The 18,477-nt window shown below is 34.2% G+C and overlaps 2 protein-coding genes across 6 annotated transcripts; one reads left to right on the top strand and one right to left on the bottom strand.

The window, feature by feature from the left end:
- Positions 3,217 to 7,761, bottom strand: LOC109719825 (vitellogenin-2-like). 3 transcript variants are annotated; one of them, XM_020246644.1, is made up of 8 exons: positions 7,191 to 7,761; positions 6,932 to 7,090; positions 6,771 to 6,845; positions 6,559 to 6,660; positions 5,476 to 5,604; positions 5,243 to 5,380; positions 4,560 to 4,793; positions 3,217 to 3,708 (listed from the first exon to the last, which is right to left on the bottom strand). In XM_020246644.1, the coding sequence occupies exons 1-8, from the start codon at positions 7,590 to 7,592 to the stop codon at positions 3,418 to 3,420; spliced, it is 1,530 nt and encodes a 509-aa protein (XP_020102233.1). In that variant the 5' UTR covers positions 7,593 to 7,761; the 3' UTR covers positions 3,217 to 3,417. The 3 variants fall into 3 exon arrangements, with proteins under 3 accessions (XP_020102233.1, XP_020102231.1, XP_020102232.1); XM_020246642.1 differs by having other exon boundaries at positions 3,217 to 3,729; positions 7,191 to 7,759; XM_020246643.1 differs by having other exon boundaries at positions 3,217 to 3,729; positions 6,932 to 7,087; positions 7,191 to 7,758.
- On the top strand, positions 12,654 to 18,439 carry LOC109719033 (ABSCISIC ACID-INSENSITIVE 5-like protein 2). 3 transcript variants are annotated; one of them, XR_002218593.1, is made up of 5 exons: positions 12,654 to 12,805; positions 14,089 to 14,983; positions 15,322 to 15,393; positions 15,748 to 16,108; positions 18,111 to 18,439. XR_002218593.1 is itself a non-coding variant. In XM_020245524.1 (4 exons), exons 2-4 carry the CDS (start codon positions 14,243 to 14,245, stop codon positions 18,189 to 18,191), a joined length of 894 nt encoding a protein of 297 aa, XP_020101113.1. In that variant the 5' UTR covers positions 12,656 to 12,805; positions 14,089 to 14,242; the 3' UTR covers positions 18,192 to 18,439. The 3 variants fall into 3 exon arrangements, 2 of the variants coding, with proteins under 2 accessions (XP_020101113.1, XP_020101114.1); XM_020245524.1 differs by lacking the exon at positions 15,748 to 16,108 and having other exon boundaries at positions 12,656 to 12,805; XM_020245525.1 differs by lacking the exons at positions 12,654 to 12,805; positions 15,748 to 16,108 and adding an exon at positions 12,846 to 12,983.

The following is an 18,477-nucleotide window of genomic DNA, read 5'->3' on the forward strand; positions in this document are numbered from 1 at the left end:
CACTGTTCCATGAGTTGGGAGAGGAGAGGGAAAGAGAGGTGGTGAGGATGGTTTTGGTATTAGCTTTTTACTTTTGTCTCTTATTTATTTGTTTTGTTATTAACGTGGTCGAAATTTTAAAGCAGCATGAATGATAAATAAAACTCTATGTTCTTTTGGAGAACTATTGATCGACTGATTAATTAATTAGATAAAATTCATGAATTGTTTATCGACTGTATTATAATGCAATATATGTTAAAGTTCACAAACTACAGTACATTATATTTATTGTATTTATTTTAAATTATGATGTTGTACATTTTTATCTTATTTGATTCAAAGCTAAAAAAATGATATAAAAGCTGAAGAAAGAAAAAAAAATACAAAATAGAGACTGAATACATATGGAATGCTTGTTTTTTTTTTTTTTAGAAAATAAACATGCAATGTTATGAACTAGATAACAATGATAAGATCCTAAAAGTATCTCAAATGACTCTTTCCAAAGTAATAACTACACCCACATTAAGATTATTTCTTTTCCTTTTTTTTCGTTTCTTGGAATAAGACATTTGGGAATTGCTCAGCATTCCTTGCTATTTCAATTCAATTTTTAAACACTAATTTTATATAATTTGATATATAAGCGATTATCTCGCACTGCATCTGAGCTAAGTGGTGAATGATAACTTGTTCAAACAATTTTTCAAATGAAAAAAAAAAGCTTCTAAGTTTTTACTATTTGTTGCTGAACAAATAAGTAATAATAAGACTATTTCAAATCTTTCTGGGATACACAAGAAACAGCATGGGCTGGCAGACAAAGCAAGCCGGAAGGATTTTGAAGCATTTTCTGGTATCATATCTTTGTCTCAAGCTCCAACATCATTGGTCAAACAAGGATGAGGTGGCCATTAATTAATGACTAATCTTTGTATTATCTTAAAACCCTCTCAATTGATATAAATAATTAGTATCTAGCAACTTGCTAATCACAGTTTGGTGATTGTTCGATTTCAAATTTCTAAGCAGCTTAAATCTCCGTCCTTAAGCAGAGTCCGAACAAACTTTCAATAAAAGATTAATTTGAGTTTCTTTATCCGAAGCTCAGCAAACTGAACAAATCCAATTGTACAAAGTCTATAGAATTAATTATAGAAATTAATTCTTCAGGTTTAAGATTAATATCCTCAGTGATGCCAGAAATAAAATTGCTTACATTTTTACAGCCCCTGATCAACACTCCTAAATTTCATTACATGACATGCAAAGAGAACTGGAACCTGAAGAAGAATGTTTCCTGCTGTAGAAGTTGTGCATGCTCATCTGCATAATTTGCCAATCTAACATGTTTACTTAGGAAGGAAGCAAGAAGGGGATGGGTATGTTTAGGTTAGTTAAATCTCCCTTTCTCATCTACTTTTGCCTCTTGTTATAAATTTCCACCAATTCCTCTTTTAGGTCATCAGATTACAGAATTAGATCTCAGAAACCATCCATCTTTTCAAACCCTTCTAATTCCATCCAAACCAACTCATCCATGCTTCAGAGTGGTTTCTTGCAAGTTTCCAAGAAATTGCACATCAAACCAATATCCTATGCATGAATTGTGAATGTAGTCAGACCTGTGCAATTTTCATTTCAGAGCATAAGTTCACATATTCCCTGCAAGAATCCACAAAGATTGAGGAAAGGAGGAATATCCTGGTGATTTTCTCTGTTTTGTCAATAACTCTGCAGAAGCACAACAAATAGCATAGGAAAAAAAAGGAAAACAAATAAGTGACGGATTTTAGGGCTTGTTTAATTACCAACATTTTTTTTTTTTTGGTCTCAGAGAGAGGTAGCAAGCTACTCATTTCTTTCTTCCTTTAAAAAAAAAAAAAAATCAACGAGAAATGTGAAGCAACTACATTTTGAACTTAGAGCCTCGAATACCAACCATTAAGTCGTTAGCCAACTACGCTAGATATGATCGGTATTACTCACATTGTTCATGATGATTTAAGTTATATCAGCAATAGATCAGTGATTCAGAGGAAAGGATCAAAATTTACCACCAACTTAGTTTCTGGGAAATGCAACCATAGCATTTTATGAGAACAGTAAACAAGAAGCACCTTCTTGTTTCCAACCTTCCTAATAAAACAAGAAGTCTGATCCCCAAAAATGACACAAATTGTAGCAGGGAAATATTAGTCCAACTTTACACATAAACCTAGCCAAATACATAAAAACCATGAAATTAAGTCAAAACATTACCGATCGTCCTTAGCACAAATAGCAAGCACAAATAGCAAAGAGTTTGGTGATTGGTACCCGAGATCCTAAATTCGAATCCTAGTTGATTCATATTTTCAGGTAAGTTTATTTCTTTTTAGAAATAAACGAAGCAGGTAGCCTGCAATCTTTCTTCAAAAAAAAAAAAAAAAAAAATCAAAACATTGAACCTTTATGCATTAATGAACTTACATTAAAAGTCCAAGGTACAAAATTTCTAATCACCAAGCAAAACACATAAACACGGACAGAAATGAAAGCTTCTGGCAAAAGTTTCAAGATAAACAAGTTGTGTCTTTCCGTGCTTAATTAGTAAGCAAAACTTTAAAAAAACTCTTGTAGTTACGCACTTTTTCATTTTAGTACCCTGTGGTTTAAAGTGTATCAAGTTAGTACCCTGTAGTTTCGCACTTTCTCACTTTAGTACCCTGTAGTTTAAAGTGTATCAAGTTAGTACTCTGTGGTTTTATTTTTGTATCAAGTTAGTACCCTGTGGTTTTATTTTTGTATCAAGTTAGTACCCCGTGGTTTTATTTTTCTCTTAATGAAATATTAAACCACAGGGTACTAACTTGATATACTTTAAACCACAGGGTACTAAAGTGAGAAAGTGCGAAACCACAGGGTACTAACTTGATACACTTTAAACCACAGGATACTAAAGTGAGAAAAAGTGAAACCATAAGGGGGTATTTTAAGTTTTCCCTAATTAGTAATATAAGATACATAACCTGTGTGTCGCATCACAATTACAACAGTAAACTGGAGAACACTGGTACCCAATGTAACTTGGTCTCCCAACAACCATACAAATTAACCAATTAGATAACTAAGTTCTGCCGTAAGCAGAACAAAAACCACAACTGATTGTTTAGTAATAAGAGTGACAGACAAAAGGTAGATCTGTAATCAAAGATTTCTATGATATCACTAGAGATAATTAGATTCGACAAGTAAGAGAAGCAGAAAAGTATATTACATAAACAAAAAGAAAAACTATTATCTATTTAAGTACATGAGCAAAGCATTTCTTGTAAGTTTTCATATCTATGGTTCAGAATTCACTTAAAATCGCACCATGAAAATATTCAGACTCCACGAAAATTTGAGCGACAAAGAGTTGCTATGTATAAACATCACATTGTATAAATATGGTCAGAAAATTCTAATATTGCAAAGAAGTAGACCTCCAGATTCTATTCTGTTCTTCAGGATCACTACGTCAGACAGCAAGCTTTCCGCCGAGTTTGTAGAAACATAATCATCTGAATTGTAGCTTGATCTTACTTTAACATTCTCTTTGTGTTCTTTGCTGATGTCTTTCTCGAACTTCTTTATATAGTTTCTTATGTCATGAACTTCGAAATCTTGATCTGATTGATGCGAGAACGAGAAGCGAGACTTTCCGCTTCGTGGTGTATCCAAGTCCGTGACCGTAATTGAGCACTGTGTTTGATTGTCAGAATCCTAATGAGAAAAAACATATCACGCTTGAAGAGGATAAATTTCACAAAATCTACATATATAACAAATGCTCTTAAAATGAAACTATCAATGTTCATAAAATATGATAGAATTCATAGCATTCATTTCAGCAGGGAAGAGAAATTGAGGGAAATCACAATATTCTGAAAATTACTGCTGAAAATATTGTTTCCTGTATTAAAACAGGTGAATAAAGGAGAAAAGGAATGAAAACACAAAATAGAAGAAAATATAGTAAACATGAATAGTTGGGGGAGGAAGAAATAGGCAAATAAAAAGGAAAGGGGAGGAAGAAATGCCCAAAACATCAATAGGAAAACTACCTATTAAGTTGTTGCATGCATCAACTCTCCATTAACTTGTTCCCTTGTTTATGATTACCGTACATAACTTATACAGGAACTCTGAGGCATTCAGAGTCTTAAATTCAAAAAAGAAATATACGGAGCAAGGTTTTCCCATAAACCAATATGACAGAACACCTAGATCTTCAAAGCTTAGATCCTAATATCACAAACACAAAATATATAGACGCATTACAGACCTAAAGTAACTCAACTTGACTCGAACTTACAATTTAACTATTTTGGGCTCTTCAAAACAACACAATGTCTAATAAATCATATACTGTAAAGAAAAATTTTGTTCGGAAACAATTCTCATGGTAACAACTACTACTCTTCGTACATTTTAAATTCAGGCGATGTCACTTTGGAGACAGAATCATTGGAACCTAAAAGTAGAAAGTACGTTCTAAAATGCACATATATCTTAGATAACTCAGAATAGCTGCACATTGTGAAGACGATTACCTCATGCGGATTAGGTTGATTGCCGGGGAAGTGGGATGCCGAAATAGTAGAGCCTTCACTGTGGAAGAATCTACTGTTGCCCATAGGTTGGATGCCATCAACTGAACACGGTTGTGGATCCTCTAAAGACGAGAGGTCAGAACTATCAAAAGTCGAAATTGAAACACATTCCTCGAAATAATTCATCGCTTCCTCTGCCAAGCGCCTAGACATCTTAACTCGTTCTACACTTGCCTGCAACCATAGATCATTCAAAGGAAGTAATACCCAGAAAAAAAAAAATCAATTGCCACATTTTTAAAGAAAACAAAAGAAAATCAATTGCATGTTTGCGTGGGTAGTCACTGCAAACATGCAATTTGGTCCATGATATTTCGCTTGAGCTGAGTAGTCTTAGAATTTAAATAAGAGTCAGAATTACCATCCTTGGGCTTATTTTGCGTGCAGAGTCTATCAAGTCCATCAGCTCATATACTGAGATCCTAAGAGATATTAGAGATCCTAAACACTAAATGTATCTGGCTGGGGTTGGTATAGCAAGAAACTGAGTAAATGTAGGGAATAATATGTCTAAGTGAAAGATCAATGAACAAATCATAATTCATAGAGTGTTCAGGGGCTACCCATGCATTTTAGCCACAGAGAAATGTAAGCCATGTGAACAGCAAGCAGAAACAAGGTACCTTTCTTTTTGGCCGACCTCTACATGTCTCAGAACTTTTCTGAACCGGTAGAATGTCCTTCAGTATTCTACTAAGTTCCTGCTCTCTCTGCTCTTCAACAGCCAGATCAGCCCTCAATTTCCGCGCACGTTCCTGAGTCTGAATATTCAATGGGCCAAATGTTTATTAGCTAGCAGGCTCACGAAAACGTCAGGACATGCCATTACTTAAGATAGAAAACAAAATGTGAAAACCTGTTCAAGCTTTGTAGCATACTCCCTTCTGATGTTGGAGACTAGCTCAATTTCTCCATGGTTCAATTCAAGAGGTATATCAATGATATTTTTGGCAGCTGTTGTCGCAGGACTTGTTCTCTGGATTGCCTACTCAGAACACAACACAGACCAACACTTTTATGAGCTTAAAACAAGAGGAAAAAAAAGATATTTTAATATGTTTTGCTGGTAAAACACTGATATTCATTTAAAAGACACTATGTACGACCCTGAAAACGTTTTTGCCCTGTTTGGATGCAAAAACTTCTTGTTCGTCATAACTATTTGATTTTCTCATGTTGTTTGTAGCATTTAATAGATGAAAAGTGAGATTACTGTCTAAATGGAATATCATATTCAACTTCAAGTCATTTTTTTAGAATAAGATAAATCACCTTGTATGTGAAATATGCTATCCTGCCAAATTGTGAATGGCAAGATCTTTTAAAGAACAAAAATCAAACTCCTTCCTTCTAATCACACAAGAAAGTCCCAACATCAAGTAAGTTATCTTTGGATAACTCATTACGACGTCCAAACAAGAGTTAATACGTGTGGCATGATATGCTTTGTTTTCGACACAACCCGGATTTATTAAGCACTCAAACTTTGTGCATGGGAATTGGCACAAATATGCTTCTTCTCTAACTAGAGCAAATGAAAGTACAAAACTTCATGCAAGATAGTCTTCCCTGTTAATTACGTATGGCGATTTCATTAGGGCCACCAATAAATATGACCAAAAGGTATAAATCACACTTAAGAGTATATTTATACATTCAAGGAGATCTTACAACAAGGAGGATATATATATATATATATATATTTTTTTTGATATGGCAAGAGTACATACATACAATCTAAGTCAAAAGCAGAATAAAACACAATAAAAAATGTACACTTCCTTAGTTTTCTTTGCTTTCCTTTTTCGTTTAAATTTTTTGTCATCGTGTCATAGCTAAGGTCATCTCTACCACTTTGGTTAAACTTATTTCCATTTACGGAACAAATGGAAAGGAAGAATAGATAGAATGGCTTCTCAGTAAAGTGACTTCAGCTTACATTTTCAAAGTCGTCTCTAATCTCAGAAATAGCATGCGGTACTTCTGGTCGGATAATTTCATATATATCTCCTGATTCAGCATCATGAAAGTAATGGCCATTCTGAAAGAACAAACATAGTTACCAAGTAAAATAAAAGCACCGGCAATCCGACATCTTGTACATCATAAAAGAATCTGAAAGAGAATTCACACAAGAACCCACTGACACACATTTCTGTTTGTTGCTTCTTCTGACGAACAACTTGTAGACACCCCATCCTCCCAATGCCGACCTCGCGTGCACGACTAAAGAGCTCAAAAACAAAAAATCATAAAAAAACACTATATGCATCCAATTCAATACAACCATTAATGATCTGCAACAAGCTTACACTAGATGCATCCGACGAATCGGATACCAGATGCCGACTAGTCCATGTCTCCAATTTCCTGTTCGGCTCCGATAAACTAAATCCATTATTGGCCTTTTGATCAATCTCTTTGTCTCTTACACTTGAAGATGACCTGTACCCATGTTCTACCCCACTCTGCTAAATTTAATAATTCGGCTAAAATGAATATAAAACTACCAACTAATACATAACCAATGAACCAAAAATTGAAAATTTGAAACTAAAACATGATCAGCACCTCAGAATACCCATAATGTCCTCTCGAAACCGAGCGAATTCTCCGATTCCCCGATTCCTCTTTCGACACTGGCCTCCCCCTTCTACTGCTACTGCTAGAAGCTTCAATTCCCCCATTAGCAGTCCCCACCCTGCTCTCCGACTCCGGCGACGACGACGAGGAGGAGCTCGGGCACCCGAAAAGGGGATTGTTCCGGGTGTTCGAGTACTCCGACACGGCGGGCGGGGTCGGGGACGAGTCGGGGCACCTTCTCGGCGCCGCGCTGACGCTCCGGGACCTCCGGGGAGGGATCCTCTCCCTCGAATCGGCTAAAACTGGCTCCTTTGAGGGAGAAAACGCGCTGCGAGAAGGAGAAGCGTTGGATCCTCTCTTCGAGGTCGATCGAAACGCCGAAACCGCCATTTTCGGATCAAATTGAGCAGGAAGAGTGGGATCGGGCTCCTGGGTGCGCGGCGGAGGAAGCAATGAAGCAGGAGAAGGGGTTCAAAGCTAGGGTTTCGTGGAAATTGAGGGGAACGTGAGAGGGAATGGGGAAGGGGAGGGGGTAGAAGCAACGCGGGATAATATAATGGAGGGGATGGGGGAGTTTTTGGGTGCGCTTTGTAAATTGCGCTTGTGCGATGGATGGTGACAAAAAGTGCATGCGCACGTCCGCATAAAGCTAACAAAAAGAACAATGAGAAAAATATGGGGATTAAAAGGAAAATTCTCAATTTAAAAAAAAAGAAAAAAAAGAAAATGGAAGTGTTGTGGTCAAAATCACACCCACATTTGTGATTAGTGCTTCTAAACCGTCCAAATTACATGACTCAAAATTATTTATTTATTTCATCATCATTAATAACCAACAAAACTGTTTTGTGCTTAAATTAGATGCCTCAAATTAATAATAGCTGTTGATTAATGGTGTAATTATTCTATGCATATGAAATTCTATATTTGTGCGTGATATTTTGATTCTCAAATTTTAATTTAGTATAATTTTTAATGCTTGAAAGTTTGGATTAAATAGTGATTCGAAAATATTAATGTCATAAATATTTAATTATTATTTTTAATTATATTATATAGAAATATGTATTCATTATTATTTTAATTTTATATTTAATTATAAAATACTGATTTTTTGACCAAGTTAAATAGATATAAGTTTTTACGTTTCACCTTTTATAAGACTAATCTGCACTAATAGAAATTAAAATCAGGTAATTGATTTAAGTCAGTTAGATTTTAATATAACCTGATCAAAAAAGTTTGGCCGGTTTGATTAAAAATATTCAAGTTTACTAGTTTGATGGTTGAATCATTAGTTTTTAAACAATTTAAAGTGATTTTTTGACTTAGCCAGTTTAAAGATTTGAACTTAACCGCTTTATAGACTGGATTATAGTCAAACGAAATGATCAGGCAGATTTGACTCGATTTTTAAATCAATAATAATTCTTTGACTTGAACTTTGCAAATTATTGTAATCAATTCTGACAGCCTAATTTAGTTTGACTAAAAATTAATATTTTACTTACGTAGAATCGATATGGCATCTTAATTATTATTTTGTCATTAATCACAATACTGCTGTATCACTTCTACAGTTCTACCATAGCGAGAAATTAATATTTAGCCAACTAAAAATGCTGTAAGATTTAATTATAACAATTTACGAAGTTCAAACTAAAAATTATTGCAAATTAAAATTTGAGGACTAAGTGTTATGCACTTTATAATTTGGGGACCAAAAGAATAATTTAGTAATATGTGGTTTAAAGTATATCACATAGCTAGTTTTGTTTTTATCATTTTGTTACCCCCTATGTTAACTTTTCTGTTAAACTAATGGTAAAGTTAAAATCATATGATACTAAAATAAAAAATCGGTAAACCACAAAATGGGTGTTCGAAGTTTTTTTTTTTTTTTAATGTGCTTTAAAGGAAAAATTAATAGACGGATTAATGAAAAAAGAAAAATAAAACCAGATGATGTTAAAGGGATATAATTTAAGCTTCAAAGTAGTAACGTTTGAAAGCATTAAAGTAGAGGGGTATTTAAAGTTTTTTCTAAAAAATATTACCATAAATAAACAGAGTGAGGCTACTATGCTATCGGAAGCACGGAGCCTTCCGTGCTTCCAGCTCGTTTTCGATGTTGCGACTTTCGAATCGTCAATCGGCTCCGTTAAACTTGATCTAGAGTATTTGAAATACCTAGAAAATAAATTTTATGATTTTACGATATCATTTGCCTAGTGAACGAAGGGGTTCAAAATCAACAACTGAAAATAAAAATCTTACAAAATATAATAATATGACATTAAAATTTTAAATCAAAGATATTGATCTTGTTTTATATAGTATAAAGAATTTTCTATCAAAATTTCACATGATTTGAATATTTCTACACCGTTAAACTTGCAAACGGCTCACTACGGCCATTGAAATTTGTTGATTTTGAGCCCATTCGATTACTAGACAAATGATATCGAAAAATAATAAAATTTATTTTCTAGGTACTCCAAATACTCTAGATCAAGTTTAAGCCGATCAACGATTCAAAAGTCGCAATATCGAAAACGAACTGAAAGCACGGAAGGCTCTATGCTTCGGATAGCATAGTAGCCTCACTCTAAATAAACATAGCATATATCAAGAAAATATTTAGAAACAGGTCTTATTAATACATTGACTAAGTAGTAGAATAAGCCTAATAATTTGCTTTATTAAACAGAAACACATAGCAAAAAGATGCATATAATATAGGGCAAACTTCAAATTGCCCCTTATAGTTTAGCTTCTTTCATTTTGCTACCCACTGATTTAAAAAGTTTCAATTTGCACCTCCGAGGTTCAAATTTTTTTCACCAATAAATTCTATATGAACTAGGATGATAAAGTAAATTTTTTTTTAAAAAAAAACAACAGGTGAGAGAGTGAAAAATATGCTAAACCACAAACGAGCAAGGTGAACTTTATAAAATCAACAAACTAATTATTTATTTATTATTACTACTTTTGTTAGATTATAATTGAAAGGGATACAATCAATAATTGTTTTCTGTTTTATGTAGTATTTTTTTTTAATAATAAAACAAAAGAATTAAAGTACAAATATTAAAATTGTTTGTAAATAATATTAATTTTTTTTAAAAATAAATCATTACAAATACAGGCCATATTTTATTGCCCACAATCACCAAAATAAATTGGTTTAAAAGTACATATTATGTACCTATTTATATTTATTTATATATTTTATAATAATAATAATGATAAATAGTTAGTTGAACCTAAAAATAGAGTGCTTTAATAAGCCATTCAAGTTTTCTTTTTATTTTTAGTACTTTTTCATTTCTTATAGTACTTTCCTAAATGAGACTTTCATTCTAGTCCCTAATTTTAATTAGACTTTTTGGTTTTAATTAGTCCCTATTTTTTTTTTCCTAGTATTTATTAAAATTATTAATTTTAATAAAAAGGCTAAATTACACTTGTGATCCTCAAAGGTGAGATTTATGACACTTTAATTTTTAAAATTTAATTTATTATAATTTTTAATTAGAATTTTTAAAATTCTAATTAATATTTAGTCATCTATATAAGATTGTGAAATTTGATTATGATAATTTACTAAGTTTGAGTTATAAATTATAGCAAATTAAAATTTAAGCACCAAAATATCGTGAGTCTCAGAGTTTTAGAACCAAAAGTATAATTTAGCCTAAAAAAATTATCTTGCGCCTGATAATAATGGACTAGGGCTACTATATTCTTATGAGTATGAGCCCCTTTACACTCATAAGTTTTCGATCATTGGATGAAAGATGTATGGTTAGGATGATAGCGGTCTCCGATTAAAATAATAGTGATCCGTTAGGGTTGAGTGGGTGGTTGGTTGAATAATATGATATAACAGATAAAAATGATCAAAAAAGTAGATCTAACGACCGAAAATTTACGAATACAAAAAATACTTGTACTCATAAAAGTAAAGTAGCCGGACTCATAATAATGTAGCAAATATTAGTTAATGCTGAAAGGACAGTTTTATTGGAATTAACAATAATTCTTAACTATGATTAAATTAAAATGAATAATTACAATTGAGAATAAAATTAAGATAGAAACTATGAAACTAATTTAAACTATCAACTATTTGAATGTGAGTATCTAATTTTTAAAAATTTTAATTTTACTATCTAACTTTTTAATTTATTTAATTTAAATCAGTCAACGATACTTTGACTATAAAATTTAAATATATCGTTCATCTTTACAGATTTACTTACTATATTTTATACAATTCTCACAACTATAAATTAATTAAAATAAGTAATTAGCTTAAATTTAAAGTCAAAGTGTCATCTATTGCATCAAATCAAACAAAATGAAAAATCGGATCGTAAAATTAAAATTTTGAAAATTAGATAGCCATATTTAAATATTTTATAGTCCAACTAAGTTTCATACGTTTTTACCTCTAATTATAAGAAAATTGAGAATGAAAAATAAAAGAGATAATTGTCTACATATGTCTCAAAATCTTTGAAATACCTTATTTATTCATATTTTTTATTTCAAATATTTTTATATATATTTTTTTGTTATTTAAAAATATCTCTGTTGTTAGTGTCCGTTAAATTATCTCAGGTTAAATATGAGTTAAATTTCTATTATAGTTAAAAAATAATAAAAATATCTATTTTGTCTCTAATTTAAGAGCAAATAAAAGAAAATGATGACAGTAAAGAATATATTTGAAAGGGCAAAAGGTCAAAACATTTTTTTTGCCCCTAACTTATAAGAGCAAATAAAAAAAATTGGTGACAACAAAAAAGCATATTTGAAAGGACAAAATGATAATTTTATAGACACAATGACGGTTCCTAACAGTTTGTTAATAGAATTTAACTCTCGGATATATTTGAAAGACTTTCGAATCTTAAAATAGTATTTTTAATAGTGACCTTTCAAGAGGGATAAATAAAAAAATGGAGAATTTTTTAGGGATATATAAGCAATTGCCCTCAAAATAAAAAAAAAGGGGTAAACTTCAAATACCACCCCTTTCTGACTTTGGTACCCTGTAGTTTAAAGTATATTTAGTGTCATGTAGTTTCATTTTTATCTTTTCGTTAGCTTCTCCGTTAATATTTCGTTAAACTATATACAATAAACTTTAGATACCCACCTAGGGTTATCGAATATTCACTTTAGTACCTTTCAGTTTTAATTTTGTCACCGATTTAATGAAAAAAAATAATAAAATTGATAATAAAAAGATAAAAATAAAATCATATGGCACTAAATTGATACAATTTAAATTACAGAGTAGTAAAGTAAGAAAGTGTAAAACTACAGGGGTGGTATTTGAAGTTTTTTCAAATACAAAAGAGAAAAAGGTTTAGGACTAATCGTGCAACTAACCATTAAAAGTGGATTTTTTATTCTTAAAAAAAAGGGTTAGTTGCTTTCTCGTGCTTCTCCCGGGAGGGATTACTCAACCCACTTCGCGGGGCCCCTCTCTCTCTCTCTCTCTCTCTCTCTCTCTCTCTCTCTTGCTCGTATGATCGAGGCAATGGATTGCGAAGCGCAGGGGTTCAAAAGCCCCAATCCATCTCTTTGTAAGTGTTAATGCCAAGGGGGTATAGTTTCGATTTGCTGTTTGTAGCAATTTAGCATCTGGGTTTTTTGGGTTGAGATTGAGGAAGGAAATGTTGGTGTAAAGGTTCTTATTTGCTAAAACCCTTTGTTGGGAGGGGCAAAGATCGGATTTTGATCGATCGATTTCTCTATCTTTCGGTATAAAATGCTGGGCTTGTTTTAATTTGTTCTTTGGAGCAATTGAGCATCTGTGTTTTTTTTATTATGGAGTTTGGGTAAGAAATTTGGTTGTAAAGGTTCTTATTTGCTAAAAAAACTTTTTTGGGAGGGGCAAAGATCGCATTTTGGTTGATAGGTCCTGTTGTTTTCTCTACATTTTTGGTGTAAAATGCTGGGTTAGTTTTAATTTGTTCTTTGGAGCAATTTAGTATCTGGGTTTTTCCTGGTTAAGGAGTTTGGGGGGAGAAATTTGGATGTAAAGGCTCTTATTTGCTGAAACCCTTCTTTGGGAGGGGCAAAGATCACATTTTGATGATGGGTCCTGTTATTTTCCCTTTTTTTTTGGTATACTGCATCAGTTTTAATTTGTTCTTTATAGCAATATAGCATCTGGATGTTTTTTTTTTCTTTCTTTTTTGTTGAGTTTGGGGGTGGAAATTTGGGTGTAAAAGTACTTATTTGCTAAAACCCTTTTCTGGGAGGCGAAAAGATCGCATTTTGATTGATAGGTCCTGTTAGTTCCCTAATTTTTGGCATAAAATTCTGTGTTTGTTTTAATTTGTTCTTTGTAGCTTTAGCATCTGGTTTTTTTTGGTTAAGGAGTTTGGGGAGAGAAATTTGGATGTAAATGTTCTTCTTTGTTAAAACCCTTCCCTGGGAGTGTCGAAGATCACATTTTGATTGATGGGTCGTGGTATTTTTCCTATTTTTCGATGCAAAATGCTGGGTTAGCAATTTAGCATCTGGTTTGTTTTTCCATCAAGAGAAAGTTCTTATTTGCTAAAATCTTTTTATGGGAGGGGCAAAGGCTACATTTTGATTGATGGGTCTTGTTATTTTCCCTGTTATTCATTGCAAAATGTTTTTTTTTCCCCTTTGTCCCAGTTTGAGATTTTTTTTTGTATCAAATTCTCGATGGATTTGGAATTTCTTTAGGTATTGGAAATGTTGATATCTTCTTCTTTAGGAACATCTTGAGTCCTTCTTGTGCAGGAAAGATGAAACCTTTCACACTAATTTTTTCTTGATCATTGTGTTTGATCCATTATTTACTTCTTTCTATGTTGTGCCTTTTGTTTTGCAGATGGGAGTTTTCAATTTAAGAAGGCATCTATGGCTATTTCAATACTAAACTGAGGAAAGTAAAGATCAGCTCTATTCGGCTTTAACATCATTCTGAATGTGAGATTTAACACTTGGATAAGCTTCTAAGCGATCAACAGTAAGCACAACAATTTATGGCGTTGCAAGGTGGCGGTGGCGGGGGTGGCGGGGGCCCATCCCAGATTGAGAGCTTGGCTCGACAAGGTTCGCTCTATAATCTTACACTAAATGAGGTCGAGAGTCACTTGGGTGAACCTCTTCACAGTATGAACCTTGATGAGCTCCTAAAGAGTGTACTTCCGATAGAAATGAACCAATCTCTACCAGCAATGGATGAGAGTTCCACCAGTGAACACCCATTGGGCCCCGGCCTGCTCCGCCAGGGGAGCATAACTATGCCGCAGGGGCTAAGCAAGAAGACAGTGGACGAAGTATGGAGGGACATCCAACAAGGCGGGAAGAAGGGGAGCGAGGAGGGGCATAAAGGACGCCGGGAGAGGCAGACGACCCTCGGAGAGATGACCCTCGAGGATTTCTTAGTAAAGGCCGGTGTGGTGACTAATGAACTGATTGCAAATGTCGGTCAAGGGGGAAGCGCCGATCCGATGGCCGGGCAGCAGGATTTCACGCAAGGGGGCCATTGGTATCAGCAGGGTGTGATGGGGGGTTATCCTGTTTTGAATGCCAGTTACTCTGAGGGGGGGCAGATGAGTATCTCATCGCAGATGATGGGAGCGCTTTCTGATTCTCAGATGCCTGGCCGCAAGCGGGCGGCAGCTCCTTCGGAGGATGTAGAAGATAAGTTGGTTGAGCGGAGACAAAAGAGGATGATAAAGAACCGGGAGTCAGCTGCACGTTCGAGAGCCAGGAAGCAGGTGGAACTCTTCCTCTTTCTGATTTTGTGTGTGTTTACGTGCATGTGCGTGTGTCGCCATGTGTTTAGTGTATGCATGTTCTCGCGTGCCTGCTCGCATGCGCGTGCACGCATGCGTGTATGCATATATGTATATGTCTAGTGCTGCTTTCTGTTTGCTTTTGCTCGGCTGCAAGCGCTTTGAGACTTGGTCCTCCTTATCGTCGTCATCGAGGTTCTTTGATAGTTTGATGTTACTGAGAAGTTTATGCTCACGACAAGCTTGTAAAATGAGCACATAGTTGTAGGTGTTTTCCTTCACGGCTGTTGGTTTAATTTCATGCCATGTTGTGATGGCAGGCCTACACAAATGAGCTTGAAAACAAGGTTTCTCGATTGGAGGAAGAGAATGAGAGGTTGAAGAAACAGAAGGTAGATGTATTTTAGATGTCGCTATTTGGATTTGTTGAAGTTGACCTTTCCTTATTATCAATTAGGATGTTTCTTGTTTCTGTCGTTCTTTTGTCTTTCTTAATCGTAGGTTATTATTTGTAACATATTGTATTTACACCATAGAGTAAGCTTTTTAGTTGATAGACAATATAATTTCCTTTTTTAAACACTATGTTGATAGCATATTGTGAATTTGTGATGTTTGTGGGACGAAGTGAATACTGTACTTAGCTTTGTCGAGCTACTTGTATGTCATGATTGTTTAGCCAAGCAATCTAGGCCTGTATCTTCCCCTTTTTTTTTTCTAACTTATGCAAGGGGTAAATTATGCAGGACGTTGCGAAATTAGGTGCGGAAATTTGTAATTTCCAGCACTTCAATCCACCTGAATGATAGCTCAAACTTCATTAAGTGATACGATCGAGTCTTGCCAGTAGCTTCCATCTATGAGATAACAGTCATTTAGACTAGTATATGTTGCATCTTTGTGAGCATTTAATTTGGCTCATAAAGGCAAAAAATTTCATTCAAATGCGCTCACATTGGTCAGATGTGACCGTTTTGGCTGGAAACCTCTAGTACTGGTAGTGGGCAGATTTTTTCCAGCCTATGTATGATGATTCGTCATTAACAAGGAAAAGTTTATTGTTCGGAGGCTTCCTTTTTAATTTGCTTCGAAGCAGCTAAAGTTTCGGTAAGTGCATTCCTCAAACATGAATACAAATATATCTTTTTTTTTTTTGAGAACTATTTGCCTTAATCTAGCGCACAGTCTCACTGCCTTTGTTCCGCCTTGTTTGTGTTGGTAGTTTAGTTGACATAGGATTATCAACATTGTTTCTTGTATGATCCACTATGACTAGAAGCTCGCTTACGTATTTCTGTGTTCTGTTCTGAGTAAGTTTCAAAGTAGTCATGTGAGAAATTATTTTCTCTTGAGAAATCAAATTGAAGTATTTTTTTTCTTTTTTCTTCGAGCTGGATAAGAACTACGTTGGCTTCTTTCTTCTCTAATTTTTCATTAAATAATTTACTTATAACTGAAGAGTTTGCTATGCTAAAGTTCTATCCGTGTTAGATGATCCTACTCATAGATTAAAGTTGCCATCAGATATTTAACTGATCTTATTAGAATTAATTTGTTATGTTCATTGCAGGAATTTATCTATTAGTCTGCTAAAATGAACTAGTTGTCATCAACCTATTATTGCAGTTCCATTTGTGTCTTGAACATCTTATTTGTTGCAATTGGCTCCATAATCTCCGTAAGTCATTGCATCGTCAGTCCTTACATTAAAACTCTTTGTCGAAATGGATGGAGAAGATGACATTAGCACTAAATACGTGACTTTACGCATCTCCATCAGAGTGATTTCAAATTGGATCTGAAACTTTTTACCGGCTTTCAAGAATGATCCAAGTTTTATATCCCAATATATATACAGGTTTAAAAACCAATCCCATATCTTAGGTTCTGAGCGAATTTGCATCCTCTTTCTATCCAGTATGTTAGATTTCCGTCCCTTTTTCGGCCCCAGAAGCTTCTTTTTCTCATTTCTGTTTGAATAGCTAGCTTTTATTAATTTAGAGGTCATGTGTTTGTTTGGTGGAAATTTTTTTGACTCATAGAAGTGGCCCTCTATAGATATATGTTATAAAAGTGAAACTTGTATAGCAATTTTACAGGAAATAGCGTATTTAACCTGTGGTTGCGAATCAAATCAATCCATCAGGACTCTAAAAATTCCACGAAGAATTTCCCAGCTTGGACGAGGCTTTAAATGCTTGTCCTCAAACTTCCTCTCAGTAATTTGTCTTCCGAAAATGCTGCCACCTTATAATGTCTCGATGTTTCTTTCCATAGCACTTTGGTTCCTAAAAAAGGCTGTGTATTCTTTTACTGGGTATTATTTTAAGAGATTGTGGCGGCCGAGTATCAACTTTTTTTGAATTCATTAGACAACGTTCTTAGATGTCTTAGTGATCTCTCCAGTTCTTGGTCTCACCCTATTGCAGTGTATATTGCTAATCTTTTGTTGCTGGGTCTCCTATTTCTTTCTCCAAACTGTTGAGGTCCGGTTGGCCGACATATATAGTTTTGATTTTTGAAACCTGTGCTCCGAGAAATCGGACACTATTACTAGTGGCAGTCTTTTTTCTGTAAATATGGAAGTCGAGATTACTAAACTAATGACGAAATGAAACAAAACTACGAAACAGTCAATACTGATGAGCACCACCTGCTGTTAGTTTTGAATGGCAAATGAAAGAAAATGAGCATCGAGCGTGATTCACCGTAACCAACAGAATTCAAAATTAGTGTGGATCTGATTAGTAGCGATTCTTGCATCTAATAATCATTGCATTAAGCGATTGTAGCACCTACTAAGTTATGAAAGTTGCTTATCTTGCCGCTAAGGTAATAAATTTCTTTGAAACTTGTGATTCTGCAGATACCACGAAGATTATATACTCTTCTGACATGTTTACACTTATTTTGTCATATTATGCGAGAATATTCACAGGATTATACACTGCTTGTATGCAGTCTCTTAATAAGAAACTTTTGATGTTTAATGTTGTGCTACACATCTGCAGTTATCTGTTCTGTAAAGAATATCAACTGTATGTAGTTCATATTAAGATTAAAGGGAGTAATCCATCTTTCCCTCTTCTTTTTTTTTTTTTGTGTGCAGGAGTTGGACAAGGTACTGTACTCCGAACCACCTCCAGAGCCGAGATATCGACTCCGAAGGACAAGTTCGGCCTCCTTCTGACCGTGCTTATGTAAAATTTTGTATATTATTGTGTGGCTTTCTTACTGTAGATCTTGCAAAAGTTGCAGAGAGAATTCTATTGCGCCGACAATAAAAGCATGTCATCTGAGTTTCATCAACACTTTGCATGTGTTAATTCCATAGGATGTTCATTTTATGATTTCTATGGAAACTCTCCGAAAGTCGGATCTCTCTCGCATATTTTGTATGCATAGTTATGATTCAAGGAAATTTGAGTCATTTAGTTTTGGATGCGACTCGCAATAATTTACCAAAATTGGAAGAA

The sequence above is a fragment of the Ananas comosus genome, linkage group 13, assembly GCF_001540865.1.
Source record: "Ananas comosus cultivar F153 linkage group 13, ASM154086v1, whole genome shotgun sequence".
NCBI classification, from domain to species: Eukaryota; Viridiplantae; Streptophyta; class Magnoliopsida; order Poales; family Bromeliaceae; genus Ananas; species Ananas comosus.